Source organism: Cimex lectularius, unplaced genomic scaffold (genome assembly GCF_000648675.2).
Source record: "Cimex lectularius strain Harlan isolate CLEC.00 unplaced genomic scaffold, Clec_2.1 scaffold119, whole genome shotgun sequence".
Classification (NCBI taxonomy): domain Eukaryota; kingdom Metazoa; phylum Arthropoda; class Insecta; order Hemiptera; family Cimicidae; genus Cimex; species Cimex lectularius.
In genome coordinates this window covers 131,307-153,682 of record NW_019392789.1, presented here as the reverse complement: position 1 = coordinate 153,682, position 22,376 = coordinate 131,307, and the positions used below count along the sequence as shown (strand labels likewise).

The window sequence follows — 22,376 nt, the reverse complement described above, 5'->3', positions numbered from 1 at the left end:
ACGTTTCGGCCCCCAAATGTAAATAAATAGAGAGGCAAAACAGGAAAAATCTGGCTAAAAAACCATCAGATTAAAAACGAAAAAAGACGCGTCGTGCAGAGGAATGTCAAGGGCCGGATTGCAACACCGGTTACGTCGGATTACGATATCCTTCTCTGGAACCGATTGGCCACACCGGTCTCGGACGAACCGAGCCAGGTCGATTCGACCCAGTTTTTACATGACATTGGTGGTTCAGAGGCCCGAAACGGAAAAGCGTACAAATCACTCGGCCACTGTTATAAAATATCGATACGATTGGGCGGAAACAGTGGAAAAACAGTTGATAATCTTGCAGATGTCGCATCCATTCCTGGACTTTCTGATAATACTCGAAAATACGACAATACCAATGCCATATCACATTTTGTATAAAATGGAATGTTTTATTATTTATATTTTTTAATCGCTAATACTCTCTAGGACAAAAAAAATATAGAAAAAATTGTATCATTTTATTTAACAAAAAGCTAGCAACTTTGAGATTTTTCTGAGAGATTTCTGTGTGATTCTGTCGGCTGATGAACCAGTAATTTGGTCGTTCCTGATCTTGTCTGCCTGTACTCGTGCCGGTCAATTATCCAACCTTGAAGTTTACGAAAATACTGGTCTACTCATTCCTCAGATTTTATCTGCAGCAATCTATTTTGTTCCATCTCTTAAGCGAGATTCGCTTATACAAACACTGATTTTAATCTTTTTTGTCATATCAAATTTGTGACACTTCTTCAAGTAGGGCAGAACGAAGTCCAAGACTTGGCCAGCTAAGTAATCGTGTTGATTTTAAAGATCAATTTTAAGCTTTCGTATTATTTTTTTTCGAGCAGTGGCGATACTGCAATTCATTTTCGTTGGTGATGTTTCAACCCATAAAAGGCAAAAACTGTCCAATGTAATCAGTAATTTATACTTAATTGAAGTTCTTCTCTTTTGAGGTATGTCGCTTAAAGTCATGCCGATCTCGCATTAAGAGATATTCAAGAAGAACTTTAGAAAACTGAAATAGTAAAGAACCGTCAGGGGGGGGGTATGATAGTTATGGTATATTTTTCCAGTAGATGAGATATGTCAAAGATAACACTGCTAGGCCAGGGTATACTGTGGATGTAAAACGACAATACCAAATATTGTTAATAGCAGAGAAAACGAAGTGTTTATATGCCATATTCATGTGGTTGTGCATCGGACCTCCTAGGCACCGAGGTCTGCTAGTGAGGTATGTCTAAATCAACACCATTTATACAAAGAAAGTATGAGTATATTTAAGAAAAAAACCTGTTGACGATAGAACTGTTGAACGTCGACAACTACGAATTGTGGCATGATGGAGGACAGATATGATGCCTATATGAGATGAGGCACATTATAACGCACTTAGTGTTTACCATGTGAGTTTGTCTTATTTGTCAATTGTTGCAATTATACAAGGACCCAAGACAAGAGCATACGGTCATAGGAATATCAACTAATCGACCTCACACTATTTTTTTTCTTTTTTAGGAGAATAGTAAGATGTCGATGTAGGTTTGATTTATAAAATCGCCAATTAACAAATTTTCTTAGAACATTTGATTGGAATTGACCCTCAGAGTTCGATACCATAAGTCCACATATGTTTGAGAACCATAGTGTATTTTTTAGTTAAGTGGATGTTTGGATCATCTGTGGAGTAGTGGTGAAAACAGTTTGTAACGAATGTTTAGTTCGTTTCGTTTTATTCTTGAGTGCGGATTCCAAATAAGTCGTTTGTCCAGGTGAAGTCCCTACAAACGTACATTTTTGAATGGGGTAGTGAAATCCCGTTAAACTGAACCGGTAGTAGTGTATACGGGTGACTGAATTTTTACGAGGATAAAGGATTGCTGTATCGTCAGCAAAAGTGGAGAGAATTATTTCAGGAATTATTTGTTTTGAACTGATGGTGCACATAAAGGGTTAGCAATATCAACTTTATATATCGTTTAAAGGAGAGGTCAAAACATGTTCCCTTGTGGGTCTCCAGCTTGGATAGGGCAAATAGAGGATATCGCTGTGCTCTGACTATTTCTAACTGTGAGTTGTTTTCCATGAGATATGTGGAACGATGATTGTCCAGTTTAGTCATATTACTATGATTTCATGGATAGGGTACATTCTCCGCTGACAGTTTCAATGAGACAGGGTTTTTTTCGAGTTCTTTGGGGTGATGATCGTAGTCTCAAAGCATCTGGTTATATTTATTTTTATAAGTAATTTCTTTTAACACTTATATTTACAGTTTTGTCATTCATGGCGACTGGTAGAGTGCATCGGAATAATGCTCATCCTTCTTCTGGCGACGCGTCCCTGATCTCCTCTGGAGGAACAGCATTTCTAAGATGACCGAATCTTATTATATTATTATATACAGACCTCCAGATGTAAAAATGACACATTGACAAATTGAACATAAGGAAATGTAACTATTTTTGGTTACTTTGACAATTTGATGTTGTGTTTGTTTAGCCGATTGTAATGAATTATAACAATTTTGATCTAGTAATGAGTTTTTCAGGATTGAGACTTTCTAACAATGACCACTATTCGATTTCAGCTAAATTTGGAAAAGCGTTTAGCTTAATGACCAAATTTGTAGTCATTATGTGATGTGAAAAGGCCGAGGGGATCCCCACTCTGCAGAAAGAACGGGGTCTTCGAGTCTGAGGAACGAGAAAGCAGTGCCAAGGCCGTCTGAGAAATTGCGCTCGCGGCATCGTGGCCTTGGCATTGGCGCAAAGCTTTCTCCTGGATATAGATGAAAGTAAAAGCGCACTCGGGACCACGGGCACGGTCCATTTGGTTATATTGACCAACATCTATCCGTTGAAAACGTACGCCCGTTTTACACGTGATCCTCACCAAACTATCATTTACCCTATAATCTAATTTTTTTAACACGTTTTGTGCTTTATTTGCGTTATTTATATTTTCAAACTGCAGACTTTACAGTAATGGCTTAAGCGGTAGAGACAAAACTGCATCTTTTACAAACATTTGGATTTATTTTTGTCATGTTCAACACCTTCCCAGACCACCTGTTTTATTTTGGCTCTCAATATTTTGTGAACCTTCATTCATGGGAACTTTCTTAGACGTGTCACAAGCGTTCGACTGCGTGTAGCACAAGAGTCTCCTACACAAATTAAGCACGCTCTTACCTTTACACAACACAACACCTTATACATAATCGTACTCTCCTACTTCACTGGGCGAGTCCGAGTTCGCCAAGGTTCGGACAACTTTGACTGCTGTCCTGTGGGAGCGGAAGTGCCACAGGACAGCGCTCTCGGGCCACTCATGTATCTCCTCTATGCCTCAGACATCCGAACTAAACCCTCTACCCTTCTTGCATTCATGGCCACAACCGTGCAATTGCCTCGTAGGAGCTCCAGATACACGACCAAAATTGCAGAATGGAGCAAACTTTGGTGGATAAAATGAAAACAAATGCACCCATGTTACATTTACCCTGCGAACCAAAACACCTCACACAATATTACTCAACAACATTCCTATTTATAAAAGCGACTGTGTACTCTACCATGGTAACTGGGTAACTGTTAACCTGGAACTGGCCCATACAAATAAAATTATAAAAACTGAACTGATGCTTCGCATGGAAATCTAAAATGTCGACATAAAACAAACTGACAATACCCTACTGAAACCGATTTAGACATATGGACTAGGACTATGGGACACTGGTAAACCTACCAACAAGCAACGAATTCACTTCTTCCAATCCAAAGTCCTCAGATCATAGACAACTCTCGCTACTATGTCTCCAATACCACCCTCCACAACGACTTCATTTGTAAATAAATTAGGTCACAGCAAATTTTCCATGTGCCACGATAAACGCCCATCCTAGTAGCCCAATCCGTTTTCCTAGTCTGACGCGGTGATGGGCCCGGCGGGATCTCCGGGTTTAGAATTGCGAGAACAAGGCTTGCTTACTCCCCTCGTACATAGTGTATTGTAAATATGCATGATATTCAATAAAATTAATAAATGTATTATTTTATAAAGATTAAAATAAATTTTTTGTTAGAAAAAGTACAACATTTGGGTGTTTGATGATCTAAATTTCATTAAATAGATAAGTCGATTGATTAGGTAAAATTTCTGAGTCTGAGTATTAATTACATTTGGGTCGCCGTCGGCGTGTTTTCCTACTTCTACCCCAACATCCTCTGATGATAGCAAAATGCCAAAAACACAGGATAGGCAGACCAGAATGGTCAGGAAACGACCAGACAACAGGTACATCTCTTGAGGAAGTCATATAATGCACATGATTAATAATTATAATTCAACTTAAATTAATGATCTGTAACACGAATCTAGCCGAAGGTCGTGGGTTCGAATCCCTCTCGTGCCATTAACTTTTTTTCATCTCGACTAAAAACCTTCATTAATTGTTATGTAACACGAATGTTTTTAGTGAAATAAAATTAAGTCAAAATTAAAGAAAGAAGTCTCAATATTAACTCAAAATTGTTTTAATTCCAAGAAATTAGTATGTTACATTTTATAATTATAAAAGCAAAAAGAGAAAAAAAATTTAAACTAGAACACACTTAAAACCAAATTGTGTCTATCAGACCACCCCACAAGGGGGATTGCTGGTCGAGTTCTTTACACATCCTCTGAAACGGTGGCTAAAACAATTTCATACCTATTTTTTTCTCAAAATCAAGAATCTAAAACAAGCCCCTTTAATTTTGGCGTAGAAATTTAATACGTAATCAAAACTAAAACTAAATCAAACCTAAAACAATTTAAAGTCAAAAAGTGCAGTTTATCTTAGACTTTTTTGAGCTTTTGATCATGAGTTCTCATATATTATCCAGTTTGTTCTCGGTACTGCTTTTTTACTATCGTAATTACTTTACTAGAGTAAAAGTCAATAAAGAATGGTGAGTTACTGGATTGCATCAGAAAACATACACGCGCCGCCCGCACACACTCACACGCACACGCACACACACACATACATACACACACACGCACACGCACACGCGCGCGCGCACACACACACACACACACACACATACACATACACACAGAAAAGGATAAAACATAAAAACTTATTGTAAATGTACTAAAAATTAACAATCTTGAACTAGCTAAAGGCGATATTGAAAAATCAGGACCCCAAAACTTCGTTTGGAACGTAAGCGTGCTAAATTGTTGCATGTCCATTTCTGCGAAACTCCGGTGCGAATCGGACGGCAATGGTGCATAACATGCCATCACATTGACTTTAGATTTCGCGATAGTTATATAATATAAATATCATTGTTTTAAATGATCATTATTGTCTGTTGAGGCTGTGACGATTAATGAAAAACCTGGACATATGCAGGAATCTAGGAAGTACTAAACGTGAATTGGCTTCATTTCATTCGGTATTAACCAATTGCACTTACAGATGGAGAAACACTCCCGTTTCCCTTAAAACTTGTAACAGAGGACAACCAACTCTCTTGCCCAAAGACTGTCTTTTTGTCGGCTGCCATGGCTACGCGCTCCCTGTAAGGAGGCAAGGCACTCCTCGTCTAAGTGTGACGCACTTCCTCTCATGCAGACTACCTGCTCAGAAATGGTCCGAAAAGCAGATGATCATGTACCAATCAAGTATGGCCCATTCTGAAACGAGCGATTACGATCCCTTCTTTGGGTTTCAGATCATCGCTTAGTCATGCTCTTGACACGCAAGAGCTTCTCGGCTCTTGACGCTGCCAACGTTCTTTTATTGCTGTCATTAATACTCAAAGTCAGATTGAGGTGGTTCTGTCTGGATGGCACAGTTATTGCTCATCTGCATTTTCGTTGCCCGTCAGCCCAACATGTCCAGGTTTGCCACTGTTTTTCCGAGGCGCTCCAACTCAGCTTTTCCCTCTAATAAGAGCAAGACTAGAGGATATACCGAGAATCACGAATAACCGAAATTGCCCTCAGGAGATAGACAAAGCTCCTTTGGCTCAATCACCGCAAAGAACATGCCGAATTGCATACAGCTCCGCCGTATACACGCTGCAATTACGCGGTAGCGGCACAACCTCTTTCAAAGATCAACTATGCGAATTTAAGAGAAATAAAAATTTATTTGAACTCCTTATTGAACCATCTATCATACGTTATCTATTTACAGCAACATTTGCATTTTCTTTCAATCAACATTTCCTATACAGGAACTGTAAATATTCTCATGTTTGTTTAATACATAAACCCCACGCACAGAGTGTTTCACATTCTTACTATAATCCTTTCCTTATATTCAATTGCGTATTTTTACAACCTTATTTGTTCGTGTCCTTAAAAGAAGGAAATAAGAATTTAATAAGATTGTATTTGAGCATAGCAACTCCAAGAGAAATAGTAAAATTTACGGTTTTTCCAATAGATAAATTCTTCACAAATTGCTTGTAAATAAAGACGAGGTGTGTAAAATTACCAAGGTAAAATAGTGAAATCAACTAGCGTGTCGGACTATAATAAAGTTGTTTTTTTGTTTTGTTTTTTGCAATGTTCGTTTTTTCAGACCTGAGTACGTTTTAAAAAATATTAATAAATATATTTTTTAGAATAATAATTTTATTTAAAAAATAATTGCTTTGTAAAAACGAACCAAGACGCAATTATTTTTAATTGATTAGCCAATGAGTTGATAAATTTGGACACCTTGAACTTCCTGGGGCTGATGAATCGCTTGAACAACCGATGAGGTACCGGTTTCTCAAAATTTTCAAAGTCAAATAAGGTCATCCTGAGGTTCTGTTACCCTGGAGTGTCCAGAACCGGGCCTTCTATGGTAGGACCCAGTTTCTCGAAAACAATTAACGGCATATCGCAGAGTTTCGTATGGAACTACAACGGCAGTAGCCGCATACCTGATGGAACGTCCATCTTCATTAAGTGCCACACCACCCGAAACATTCGCAGCACTAAATGGCATTTTTAAGTTCAAAAATTGAAATTAAGAAAACAAAGATGAAAACTAAACAGTGTATTGATTCAAATTAGACTGAATAAACAATTCAAATTCAGTAAAAAGTAAACATTGAAAAATCCTTTATCCTTGTTTTGGATTAAGGATTAAGTATTATTACCTCCAATTGATATTCCCAATGTAAAACATAGCATAAACAAATGTTTATTGATAAAACAATGCGACAAATTAAGAGCAAAATTTTCTTTTATCAAGAAAATGAAAAAAATCAATTGGGTGGAATTTTTTGCCTGTCAGTGTATATTACTTAATAATTTATTTCGCAAATGTTGGCTAAATTTATTAGCGTCAATTGTTTAAACTGATCAAACAGAATAAATAAAACTTGCCAGAATTAACGCGTTGTTAGAAATTTAAAAGCCAGAAAAAGCGTTTCGTCCCACTGAGACACTTCTGTAGATTTCGACGATTAAAACCTCTTTTCCGATCAAATCTCCAATCAAAATTCTTACGGTTGGTTTACATCTTTTTAGAAAGACCTTGACGGATTCCGTTGTTACGTTGTACTTCGAAATAGTCGATAAATCTTTCGAAACAGACCAAGCTTGAGTGCTGTTTCGAGTCCCCATAGCTTTTGAGCTTTATCACTTGTATTTATCGGTCTTTTTTGTCAATTTAAACCTTCGCGAGGCAAAAGGTTAATCACTATATTATTGTGCTAGTTTCACAAGTTGTTTTTAATAATGAAACTCTACTGCACTGCTGTGACAATCTTAATGGAGAACAACTGGCTGCTTTTAAAAATTAAACATCAATTATGAAAATTGATTGAATGTTTTTAATAAATATTGAAGAAGAAAAGATTAATGAAAACAATTTAGTGGATTGGCGTGTGAACATTTAACAAGCGTGATAATTGTTATACGATTACATAAAAATATTTACATACCCTGTTTAAATATTTATCATGAGACCAATGTCATATTCAGAATAATGCCAAGATTTAATGCAAATTTTTTTGGGGTTATTTTTTACGTAAAATTAGTTTATAGTTTGCAATTTTAATTTCGAGGTTAAACATAATTGTAAAATTGCAAATTTGTAACTGTAAAATTTTTTATGTCACTAAACAATAAGCTGAATAATTAATGTAGATCAATTAATTACATAAAAAATGTAAACAGATCTACTAGTAGAACCCATTTGTATAAATGACCTAAATAAATTCGTACAGTTACATTATTTTGCACAATTATGCGATATATTTTCATTGAAAGCGTCCTTGGATAATTTATTTGTTTATTTAATTTATTAGTCGAAAAAATACCTGATTTACCTGAATAAATAAATTTATGTTAATTAAGACGCTTTATTTAATTAAATACTACTATTTATATTATCAATTAAAAACGTCCATTGATAATTTATTTTTAAATCAAAATACATTTTCCTGGTTCTTGGTTTATAGAAGGAATAAGTAATAAATAAATTTATGTTAATTAAGAGGCTTTGTTTAATTTTGTATTGGTGTTTATAGTATTTTTACAGTTAAATTTGCACTTAGATTAATATATGCATTTCACAAGTTTTCGTCGTCGGCTTGAGTTGAGATAAAAAGTCAGGGTCACAAGCGGGATTCGAACTCACCACCTGCGGCTAGATACGCCGCTGCTCTACCACTTGAGCTATCGTGACTTCGATCCACTCGGACACTAACTTCCCATCTCAACCTCAAACTAGTGAATTTAATAAGTTAAAATGAAGTATATCTTCAATAAAGCTCTCCGTGGCCATTTCATTTGACGCAGAGAATCAAATAGATTACATGACATTTGAAAAATGACAAAAAGGAGGGAAAATTCAAAAGGTGGGGTTGAGATGGGAAGTTAGTGTACGAGTGGATCAAGGTCACGATAGCTCAAGTGGTAGAGCAGCGGCGTATCTAGCCGCAGGTCGAGAGTTCGAATCCCGCTTGTGACACTGACTTTTTTATCTCAACTAAAAACCTTAATTGATTGATTTTATATATATATTTCATTAGAAAGAACCGATAACTTCTTCTTTTTTACTAACGCTTGTATTTTTTTTACATAATTATTTATGATTTATGATTTAATATCGGTTTGAAATATTGTTAGTAGCAAATTGAGAACACGTGAACTGTACTTAAGCTGATTTATTTATTATGAAAAAGTTAATAAAATTTCAGTAAAATAATAATAAGACGATAATAATATTGAATGACCTAGCTTATAGAGAAAAATTTAGAAGCAAAAAGTTTTCTTTAAATAGTCAGATATGGTTGCGTACTAAGTCCGACGAGTCGTTAACCATCGTTTCGTTCATGACATCGCCGGATAATTTAGTCATTAAGCCCTCCTATATGACAGGACTTAACTTTATACTTGTGAACATAAATTCAGATCACTTCTGTTTAGTATTTAAATCCCGATTTGAAAAAATTCCATCAATAGACTCTCTTCGTGATTAGTGGGAAAAAGAGGGTATTGCACGATAAATCGCGGGAAAGTACGATAAATCGAAGGTTGAAATTAACGTTCATCAACAATTTTAAACACCCGATAAAAAATGTGCTATTCATCTGATGAGCTTCTTAAAGAATCCAACTCTGTAAAAGTTATTTTACGGTTGAGGAAACTGCCAGATCCTGCGCAATATTAAGAATATTTATTCAGATATTGTGAGATGCGGTCTGGTGTGATGTAGGTTTCAGAAGGACATTTTCTTTATCGTGCCAATGTTTCGATCTTTATTGAGATCATCTTCAGGGCTCAAAGTGTTTGTCTTCTGTGACATTGTGCCATTCTTGCGTGTCGTGTTGAGAGTGCCCCGCTACACAACACGCAAGAATGGCACAATTACACAGAAAACATACACTTTGAGCCCTGAAGATGATCTCAATAAAAATCTTTACCTATGTCTAGCACCTGTTGATTTCGTCCATTTCTCCTTTTGTGCTATTTGGAAATGGAGATGTCTATGTTGGATTTTGTTATCTCAATTATAGGTTCTGGGCCAAAAGTCCTTGTATATCCTCCTCTGTTAGGTTGTCTGTTTAGATCATTATTCAAACTTCCCCTGCGTCCTTGCACGCAAGATTATTATGTTTTCCCAGGTTTTAGTTTAATTATTTTACTTTTGATCTGACAATTTTACGTGTTCATGATTCTAGGGCCACTTGGCTCTCTGATCTTAAAAAGGAATTTTTATCACTTTAACATCTTTTAAGATTGATGGCATGTATTTCAGCTTGCTATACTGACATGTACTTCCCTATTATGGATATTTTCTGGCTAATTCCTAATCACCTCTCAACGCAACACCAATCCAATTAAAATAATTTATTTTACACGAAACAAGATCAACGTGCTCACGGACGATGTTTCGACCTACATTAAGTTGCATCATCATTTTCTTTCTATTTGTTTACTTGTACATAGTATACACGTCATTATTTACTTGCGTTGTTGTTTTGTCTCTAATTATTTATTATTATAGAATATTATCAGATGATTTATACCTTGTTTGATTTTCACTTCCCTTCATATTACTTCTCTTTTATTATGGTAAATTTATGTTAAATGAGTTGGAGTATTGACTTACTGTATAGGATAACAGGGTGGAGGTTATATTTCTGATTTAACTTGGTTTGTTGATCTTGTTCTTATTAAATTTTATTTGTAATGTCATTATATAGATTTCAATATTAGGGAACCGTGGCGGCCGAGTTGTTATGTTGCCGCATTTGTCATGTTAGCGGTTCTGGGTTCGAATCCCTAACGAGCCCAAGCTTTTTAATTGATAATAGTATAAAAAATGTTAAAAAATTAGAGCTGAAATTATATCGGAGATGCCTGTGTTTATCAGTTCAACAAAGTGATATTTTCGATGTTTTTTGGGTTACCTTATAAATAACTCTCATGAAATTAAATATTTACCTGTAAACCTTACTGCAATGGATATAATTCAATAATTATTTTGCTATATAACTTATTTAGCAGAAGTTTGTTAAAAGTCTTCAAAATTGTTATACTTCTGAGAAATTACGAGGCTCTTACGTTTCTTCGGCAATTATTTTTTTAATTATCTTCTCAACAGATATGACTGCTTGATTGCTTTAAATCACATACTCCGCTGAACCGGGACGAAGATGTTGCAATACTCGAGTGAACTTTAAATGATGAGGTATTTATGGTATATATGGTTAACCTTGTGGTAACAGCAGATGGCCGTGAATGATAAAAATATATTGTATTTGTGTAACTTATTTTTATTGTTAAAAATCAAGAATACTACGGGGGAAAAATCAACCAAATATGAGTATTTTCCACTCAGAGATTAGGAGAGAAGAGATCGATGGTTCACTTGGTAAAGATATGCTTAACTGTTGCCCTGTGCTAATGCTCACAGATACACAAACTATGTAATAAGGTTAAGTAATTCGTGGAATCTTCGGGTGTGTAAAAGAACTTTCCCATGAATATAGGGCATTACATGAACTTAGTGGATTTTTATTATCCTCCGTTACGTAAAACCAAACAGTTCATTTCAAGATAAATAAAAGCCAGATTTATCGATGAACAACGCCGGGATTGGACGAATTCACGAGAGAAAATCAAGTCAGTGAAACTGGTCACAAATGCTATGGACGAAGGAAAGAATTTCACGTAGTAAGAAGAAACACTTTCGGGACTTCGTCAAATAGATACAAGCCGGGTAAAAAGATGAGCAGTATCACTTTGAGGTTGCTAAGGTCAACGATCTGAATGGACTTCCTTTCCCTTTTACCAATAATAAAACCAAAACGAGATACACCATTATCGCGTTTCTATACGAATAAAACTAGTAATTTATGTTATACTTTCAGACATTCACTGACCAATCAATAATTAAATTGTATAGTTTAAGTAATTTATATTATTTTTCATCAATAAATTGTTGTAATGTTGGTAAACTAAGTCATACATTTTATCTTAAATTTGCTTGTTTTGAAAATAATAAAAATCGTTATTGATGTGATTCTTTCTGACATTCAATGGTTAATCAATAATTACCATTTTTAGTTGTTTTATAACTAGGAAATTTAAGATAAACTGTATAACTTAGTAAATTCACTAGTTTCGTGGTCCGCTTGACTAATTAATATCTTTCAATTAATTAAGGTTTAGTTGAGATAAAAAAGTTAGTGTCACGAGCGGGATTCGAACCCACGTTCTTCGGCTAAATACGCCGCTGCTCTACCACTTGAGCGATCGTGACCTCGATCCACTAGGACACTAACTTCCCATCTCAACCACACCTTTGAATTTTCCCTCCTTTTGCCATTTTTCAAATGTCGTGTAATCGGATTGGATTCTCGGCGACAAATGAAATGGCCACGGAGAGCTTTAGTGAAGGTATACTACATTTAACTTATTAAATTCATTAGTTTTCGTGATCCGATTGACCAATTAATATTTTTCAATTAATTAAGGTTTTTAGTTGAGATAATAAAGATGTATAACTTAGTACGTCTATATTACAACAACTTATTAATAGGAAATAAAGGAAATTCTTAAGACTTTCGAATTAATTATAGATTAGTCATTGAACGTCAGAAAGAACCAAATGAATTACTATTTTTACTAGTTTTATAACGAGCAAATTTAAAGTTTTGTAGATTTTCGACCTGTTTATGCAGATAATGTTCACTTAGTTATCAGGGATGTGGTCAAATAAAATATTTTTAATTTTAAATCTTCACCTATCGTTCGGAACTTTATCGTACCTTCTTCAGGGCTCTACAAAACAGCCAAAAGAATAAACACGCATTTAACTTCGAAGATGTTAAAGTCAAGACAAAAGAACCTCACCTGGGTCGAAAAGTAATAAAAGAAATTATGTGTATCTTCAAAGACGTTAATGCGTGTAATTTGCAGTCGGGTTAAGTTAAATATATGGAATGGGATTTCAATTAATTAAGGTTATCAGTTGAGATAAAAAAGTCAGTGTCACGAGCGGGATTCGAACCTACGATCTTCGGCTAGATACGCCGTTGCTCTACCACTTGAGCTATCGTGACCTCGATCCACTCGGACACTAACTTCCCATCTCAACCCCACCTTTTGAATTTTCCCTCCTTTTTGCCATTTTTCAAGATGGGAAGATCGTGAGATGCGGTCGGGTGTGATGTAGGTTTCAGAACAACATTTTCTTTATCGTGCCAACGTTTCGATCTTTTATTGAGATCATCTTCAGGGCTCAAAATGTTTGTCTTCTGTGTAATTGTGCCATCCTTGCGTGTCGTGTTGAGAGTGCACTGACACGCACAATTCCACAGAAGACAAACACTTTAAGCCCTGAAGATGATCTCAATAAAAGATCGAAACGTTGGCACGATAAAGAAAATGTTTTTCTGAAACCTACATCACACCCGACTGCATCTCACGATATCTGAATAATTATCGATTAACGGTCACTAATCTCTACACATGTATTTTTAGTTCTACTGTCTGTGATATTATATGAAACTAGTCCAGTCATTTCATAGTTTAGAAAGGTGAAGAAGAAAAATAAAGTTAGAGAAAAATTGTCAGTGTTTCAGTGTTTATAAAAATAAAACAATTCAAGTTTATTTACTTCAGAGTAAAAATAATGTTCTTACATATATTGCTTGGCCAAAATTAAAAATGTATAATATATCCTTTTGTAGAGCCCTAAAGAAGGTACAATAAAGTCCACCGGATCGCCGAGATCGAATCATGATTACACATTTGAAAAATGTCAAAAATGAGGGAAAATTCGAAAGGTAGGTCGTGATGGGAGTTGGTGCCCGAGTGGATCGAAGTCAAGATAGCTCAAGTGGTACAGCAGCGGCGGATTTAGCCGAAGGTCGTGGGTTCGAATCGCTCGTGACACTGACTTTTTATCTCAACCAAGACCTTACACGGAAAGAATAATTTATAATTTACAATGAACTTCGAGACACTTTTTCTTTTTAATGTAGCATTATCCTCCTGGTTTTACGTGATGTAACACCTAAAACTCTTATAGAATAAAAATGCTGATTGACGGTGTTAAAACAATAACAAATGAAAAAACGCACGAACTTTACTGGTTATCTGGTATAATAAATTATTAGAACTTCTGTTATTAGTAAAATTGATTTATGTTGGAATTTTCTCTCTCTCTCTCTCTCTCTCTCTCTCTCTCTCTTTCTCTCTCTTTCTCTTCGTAAAGCACACAGCAAAATAAACTCATTCTGCAAAGGATTCCTATGATGAACAAAAAGAAAGTTTGTTTTATTTGAGAAATTAAACAACGAAAGTCATGAATGATGCGTAAGAGTTGTTAAATAGTTTGTTTTGTCTTTTCTATGTGATGATGATAATTCCATGAATTGCTTTTTACAACTCGACGAAGAGTGTGATAATTTGCGGTTTCAAATTAATGTTACGTGAATCATGGCAGATGATGAGGCCATTTGGACGCAGTACGCTCGAAGAACGGAGAACCCGTAGAACATTATGTACCGGATGCGAAGACGTGATTCATATCGCACGGAAATGGAATTCACAGCTTTTATTTCTGAATGTTTTATTGTGTTTTTTTTTTAACAAGCCCCTCCTGCATTCGTGGATATGATAATCCGGCCTATTTTGACTTCATGCGAATCGGCGACCCCTAGGCATGAAATTGCCTCCGGTGTGATAACCCGCTTGTAATCGTTTGTAACTTCGTTTCTAATCAGTGTCCGTAATGGTTTTGCTTAAACGACGAATTTTCCCCCTGGACGAATTTCGCAATCTGAGTTGCGACGGCGTTTATGGAAAGCCGGGTTGTTTGCCAACGTGGCCATTGTGAACAAAGGTTATCTTATATAAAACAAAGTGTATTTCCTTTAATATATCAATTTGGGTATAAATCGCTGACGGAGAAAATAATTCTCAGGATGTACAATGTACAACGACAATTGGATTACTCCATTAACTCATAATGCCTGTTGTGGCCGCGGGCCCGCCAATTTTCGCTGGTTCCCTCAATTTCTCAGACGTGTTTATGTTTGCGTCATACTCAGTAAGCATCAACTAACGACGACTATTATTCTTAGAAATGGAAAAGTTCTGATGACCAAGCCTGATTTCATTTGATCCCACTGTCATTTCCCCCTGACTGTAATACATCATTGAAAAATATGAAAGATACTCCGGGAAAGATTTTAATTATAATTTTGTAAAGCATCAATTTTAATTACTTATTAAGTTTAATTCTTAAATATTAACACACTTCGTCTAATTCTGATGCCAAATTTTCCAAATCAAACTGACATTTCTTCAAACTAAATTCTTTTAAAAACTAGAATTTGGATTCCAAAAAGTACCCTTCAGCTGAGTGGCAGTTCAATTTGACTAAACGAAATTTCAATTTGATCTGAAAATAGTTAAATTAGACTTGGACATAGTAAATATCTAGGTGAATATGACAAAATCTAAATAGCAAAAACTCTGTTTTCCACATAGCTCTATCAATTTTTTAAAACAAATAGTTGAGCAACCAGAATTTTTTAAATTTTTATTGAAATATTGAATATATTAAATAAAAATATTAAAACCAGAATTTTTTATTGAGACAACACGTAAAGCACAAACTCAAGCTAAGAAAATAAAACTTACTAAATCCAGTTTGACATTTCTATAGTTATTTTTTTTCCACTCAGTTTGATAGTAAAATAATTTCTTCCTAACGTCCAACGAGGGACGAGGAAAAAATACTGCTAAAAATTAAAATGTTTAATTTCATTTCCATTTCATACATACAACCGTTTAGTTGATAGCTTGTCATACAAATCTTTAGCCAAATAAATCAGATAAAGCTGTTGATTTTATGGGGGAAATATATTTATGAGTGAAATAATGGAAAAATTGAATTGGATATGATTTATTTTCATTTAATCTATCAGCAATATAGTAGGTCTCAACCGTTCTCCAATATAAATTAAGTATAAAATAAGACTCAGGACTGGCCACCACTTGTGATTTATTTTGAATTGTGATTACATGCATTACTCAACAAAACCGGTTTTACAATTTTTTAAACGAATATCACTTCCAAAGGCAGATGTGAAAAAATATTAAACTTATGATAACTTATTCAGATATCTTGAGATGCGGTCGGGTGTGATGTAGGTTTCAGAAAAACATTTTCTTTATCGTATTGAGACTGTGACTCTCAACACGACACGCAAGGATGGCACAATTCCACAGAAGACAAACACTTTGAGCCCTGAAGATGATCTCAATAAAAGATCGAAACGTTGGCACGATAAAGTAAATGTTTTTCTGAAACCTACATCACACCCGACCGCATCTCAAGGTGTCTGAATAACTATCGATTAACGGTCACTAATCTCTGTCAAGATAGCTCAAGTGGTAGAGCAACGCAGCAGCTTAAGGATTTAGCCGAAGGTCGTGGGTTCGAATCCCGCACGTGACACTGACTTTTTATCTCAACCAAGACCTTACATGGAAAGAATAATTAACTGAAAGAAGTAAGTGTCACCAGCGGGATTCGAACCCACGACCTTGATACGCGTTTTATCTCAACTTAAAAAAACCCTTAATTAATTGGATGATATTAATTGGTCAAGCGGACCACGAAAAATAGTGAATCGAAAGAAGTAACTTGGACAATTGACCACAAAAACGTACATGGAGTAAATTATAAAATATTTTCTTTCTCATGGCTTCAAATTCCATAATTCGTACATGTTTATTGTATGAATTTTATGCTCGGTGCTATGGCGGCCGAGGCCGCTTGTAAAATCTGCACTGCGTTCGGTGATAAAACAATAAATGAACGCAGTGCACAAAAGTTTAAAAAAGGAGAAATAGTAAAGAATCTGAATTTAGGAGTGAGTGTGAAGGGAGACTACGATTACGGAGATGAAATGACCTAGCTGTTGATAACCCTTGGAGCCCAACCTCGGTGGATGGACGGAAGTCACCTCATTCTCATCCCGGACCCGTACACCCGGGTTGGGTGTTACTGTCCGCCGGTAATTTCTTGATAATTATAAAAGCTGGAATTACAGGTGGACTGTGAGAAATGGTCAACTAGTAATATGAGGGTCAGATAAAGGTTATTTAATTGTGGGATAACAATGAACATAGTAGGGCTGTAGGTTCTGTCTTTTATAGCAAAGTTAAAGTTGTATCGTTTTATATCATGTCTCACAACCTAAAATCTGAATTTAATGAGAAGAAAATTTTTAAACTGTTTACTCACATCAAAGTTAAATTGCTTAGTTTTTCCCATATGTTACGGAGATGTTTCACTTTTCTTTGCGGTTTGCGGCTATAGCTGTTGTGCTGGTGGGACAAATTCTCGGTCAATTTCTTTTCGAGGTGAATTCGGTGTCAAAGCTCTTGGAAAAATTAGACAAACTGCTGAGCTTTTGGGTCGAGGTGTTTTACGTTTTATTTTGACTTAAGGTGCTTAGTTAACGACTGGAAGGATCGACATCGCATAATTAAAACGATTCGTGTCGTGAGACCCTTTCATCATGAGAAGCTTCTTTTTCCCGTCCTCAACGAGGATGTTGTGCAACGTTGACACAATGGGGAATAAAAGCTGGGGTTTACTGGCCGTAGGGCCTACCGGAAAATTGGGATGGCGTTATGGCAATGGACGTCCGACGAAAATCCAGCGAGGATAAACGGACCGTAGATGATAACTTTTAACTAAAAGGATGTATTTTCTACATATCAAAATCAATGATGACAACAAAATATATAAAATTGTAAATCAGACGGGAGAGAGTTGAACAAATCAAAATATAATTGTCAGATCCGGCAGATTTCTAACACACTTGGATTTATGCTGAAGCAATTGGTAACAATTATAAACAAAATTGTCTAGAAACATTTACTGTCTTTGAGATAAATGACATCAGTTTTCCAAAATACTGAAGTGTTTTTTTATTGTATAAATGCTAATTGCCACGAAACAGAGTCACCTTGACTCGGTTCCTAAACGAATTAGCGCTCCGACCCATTTCTCGACGACCTTGCCTTGTGTTATGCTGAATCGGTCATTTACCCGGGTTACAGCTGTGGTCTACGAATCCAGGAAGACGGCCAGTCAGAACGGGATGGACGATGGGCCGGTATGGATGTGTCAGATGCCGGCTATCAAGGCTGGAGGGTTGTTTTGGTTGGATAATCGCCCTAAGCACGGCTAGCCTCAAAAATGACTGTCACGGGCACGAGTTCAATGTTTTATAACTAGCAAAATAATGGGAAATGTCACGGTTGCATTATATTAATAAAATAAACAATTAATAAAGAAACAAAAGAAAGTGAGGCCATAGTATTTCTAGAATAAACTTGCCCAGATATTTAACTTCCATGGTATTAAAAAGTTTAAACTAATCCAACCTAATCTTTTTCCTTTCGGGATTGTAATACAATAAAACAATGCCAGAAAAGGCCAGAAAAACGTTCAGCTTTTAAAGTCTACATACTATTTTGTCAATTTAACCTGATTTTTCAAAAATCTTCTAATATTCTTTTTCAACTCGAATCGAAAAAAATGGCAATTATAACAAAACTGAACTTTTTAATACGTTTTATAATTTTTCTTGGTATTCCGATTTCATTTCTTGTCGTCAGTTTGACCTAAATTTTCAAAAACCTTCTGTTATATTTTTTCGATATTCTTTTTTGACTACTACAAATTTAAAAAAATCTATAGTGTTTATGACAATGCTAGTGGCCAATTTCACCTGAACTTTCAAAAACCTTCTGGTTTTGTTTGTTTAACATAAAAATTGAAAAACAGAATCTACACTGATTGTGAAAAAATTGAGCTAGCACTTAGTGTCATCTTCTTTAATTGCACGGTTTGACAATATGACCTGATCCTACATAAAACCTCTATCTTTTTTTTTTAGCTCCTTAAAATTAAACCATGTGACAAGCAAAACTGAAATCTGTTGAATGTTGTTACTGGCGTTCTAATCGATGCAGTTTGACGTGATCCTTCAAAGATTTTCTTGTAATCATGTTAGCGTTTTCTATGGACTATGACAAAATTGTCGCTGGTTTTTAGTATATTTTTCAAATTATTATTGCTAGTGGCCAATTTTACCTGAACTATCAAAAACCTTCTGATATTCTTTTTTTAATATATAAATTGAGAAAAAAAATCTATACTGATTCTGACAAAATTGAGCTAGCTCTTTAGAGTCATCTTGTTTCTTTGCTCGTTGTTACAATATGATCTGATCATCCATAAAACCTCTGTTTTTTTTAATCCCTTAAAAAAAATCTGTAGTGACCAAACTGAACTCGTCGCTGTTTGAACGTTTTTACTAGTTTCCTAATCGTCTCAATTTGACGTGATCCTTCAAAAATTTTCTGTTATTCTTTTTATTTTTTATATTTTGTTATGACTGACAAAATTGAGCTTGTCACTGGGTTTGAGTATATTTTTTTCATTTCTTAATGGTTTTATATAACATTTCATCAATTGATCTGATCTTTCACAAATCTTCTAATATTTTATTTAACCTGAAAAATTAGATATAAACCCCTTTAGTAATTACGACAAATTTTAGTTAGTTACTGGTTTTTAACGGATATTTTATTTTTTGGTGGAAGAACATTTGCGAAAGAAAATAAAAGCTGGCAAAACTCAGAAATGGTCGATCTTATCAAAATTTTTCTTACAGCAAAATTAGCATAAAATCTGAAATGGAATTGTACAATAAAAATATGGGATTCTCATTTAAAATAACAAAGTTAGTGTTATTTCCCAGTTAGATGAGAGAGTTATGTATAAGACGATTTTTCGCTAATGTTAATCGTTTCCGAATTAAATTGGTGGATCGTAGAAGTTGATACATCCTGTCTGTATATTAAAAATCAAAAGCAAGCTCAATTTTGTTATACAATACATTGTTCGTTATATTTTTAGGGGTTAAAAAATCATATGAAAAGAGTTTTGAAATATCAGTTCACAATAACGACTAGCCATGAAATCACAAGAATGGTAACAATTAGAAAATCTGTGAAAAGTCAAATTTTGTTGTAATTACAATTTTTATTCGATTTTCGGGAGAAAACGAATACTGGAAGGTGTTTCAAAAATTAGGTCACATTTACAGCAAACAGAACCTAGACCCTTTAAAATAAAAATAAAAAAATTAAACAACCCGCAACAAGTTCAATTTAGTTGTAATTGCATTTTTTCGATTTTCAGGGGTTGAAAAAAATATTGCAAGGTTTTTGACAGATCGGGTCAAATTGACAATAAACTGCATCTAAACACCAAGTACGAATAAAAGAGTTAATAATTTTCAATTTTTTAAGGTTCATTTTTTCTTGTTTACTACTAATACTAGCATATTCACTGGATCTATTAGGAGATATCTGCCATTTAAGTTGCTTCATACATACAGTTTAGTAAAAGAAAAAAAATGTATGGGGGAAGGTGGAAAGAAGGACTTGAAACAAGTAAGATTTACCAATGTAAATAAGCTGAACAAATTCCATCGGTAATGCTATTTCATAGCGTATTACTTTTCAATTAAACTTGATTTTGATAGCAGTTGAGATTCTACTTAAATTAAATGTGAAAATTAAGTTAAATGTGTGGCTTAAGTATGAAAATGTAAATAGATACAATAATTTTTAAAAAGTGTAAAATTGAGTAATAGAATAAATTTTATCTATATATTTTAAGTCAGTATCCCCTCTGCACTTTAAGTAAAGATCAACTTAATTTTTTGACCATATTGAGCTAAATATATTAGAAATTTCTGTGACCTAAAGAAAAAATGGTCATCTCCTAATATTTTTCTAATATTTTCACATTTTTTGTGTCAGATGATTTCAATGTAAAACTTTAACACAAAAAAAAATTAAGTTGTGCATATGCAGTTTTCTTTTTGGTCTTGTGACAGTTAAAGTTTCTTTTGGCTTTTTTTGGTCCAGTTTGAACTCACGGTTGTCGGGTATGTCGTCGTGGAAGACTTCGGTGGCGTTGAAATCGACGGTGGCCAGAGCTGCCGGTATGAGGAGGTAGAGAAGAAACATAGTTGTGTCGCGTAACGCTCCTCCACCTAGACAAACTCAATTCCCTTCCACTTGGGTTCTTCGCGACCCCACCACAGACCCTATGTTACAAACTGGCCAAAACCCCATCTGCGGCCAACATCCTGCCGACCCGATGGTCCAAACGATGACTCGGCGGAAAAAACACCACCCTTGGAGGAAGTCGATTTAAAGGAGGAAGATCCAGAAAAGGATTCTGATCGAGTTGAAAGGAAAAAGCTTTAAAAAATTATGGTGTGTAACTAAAATGCAAGATTTATCGTTTTAGACAACAATGGAGAGACAAGAGTAAAATATCTCACCGCTTTTTAAAGTCCTTGATTAACTTACAGTAAATAAATTCCCTGGATCTCATCATTTAATTAGATTACTTTTGTTTGCAACTGCACTATCTCATCCTTTCGAATTTTTCTCACAATCTTTAAGATTTGTTCTTGCACTTTTAAAAAGCACAAACAAAATAAATGTTGCTTAAATTTAATTAGTCAGGTCCCCACTACAAATTCAATGAAGACGTTACACATCAACGAAAAGTTATATTTTATCACAATGTCATTCATTTTTTATAACTTCTTAATTAAGTAATTATAATGGATCTCATGGAAAGATTGTGTTCATTCACAAAGCTCAAAAAGGATATCATATTGTTCTAAAAAGTTCAATTCAAATTGACTTGGTCCAAGACCACTTAAATTTTAATAAAGACGTTACAAAAGCCTTAATCAAATCAATTTTTCTTGTCTCCTGGAATAATTAACTAATTTTCAGCTGCTCAATCTCACTCTTTTGCAAAATTAGTTTGCAGAATTTTGAAGTTTTTAAAAAATTCAAGAACAATCTTTTATGAAAGAACGAAGAGCATTGATAATAAAAACTGAAATCGGAAAACCGTTAAAATTCAACAATCATAGCTAACAATATTTTAAAGAGAACACAACACCCAGAAGCTGAGAAAGATTTTGGTTAGTATAAAAATACGGTAAAATTTAGAAACAATGTTTAGGTTTTTGCCAAAAAACTAATATTTTACTGTTAAAAAAATCTTAGCCATAAATTCGTACTGTACAAAGAAAAAACAAAAGAAGATTTTTCGGTAAGCAAATTGTAGCGATAAATGGGAACTTTTTGGTCTCTCTAAAATGTCTTAAATAACAAAATCTGGGACGATTATAGAGAGAGAGAGAGAGAGAGAGAGAGAGAGAGAGAGAGAGAGAGAGAGACAGACAAACAAAAGAAAGAAAAAAGAGAGA

General features: G+C 34.8%; 1 protein-coding gene across 1 annotated transcript in view; it reads right to left on the bottom strand.

Moving 5' to 3' along the window:
* Positions 1 to 21,163, bottom strand: part of LOC106664355 (O-acyltransferase like protein) — a 67,231-nt gene extending 46,068 nt beyond the window's left edge. Inside the window, exon 1 of the mRNA XM_014390024.2 lies at positions 21,018 to 21,163. Coding sequence (XP_014245510.1) covers positions 21,018 to 21,108 — 91 coding nt within the window. The 5' untranslated portion in view covers positions 21,109 to 21,163. The remainder of the gene's footprint in view (positions 1 to 21,017) is intronic.
* Between the last annotated feature and the right edge of the window lie 1,213 nt (positions 21,164 to 22,376).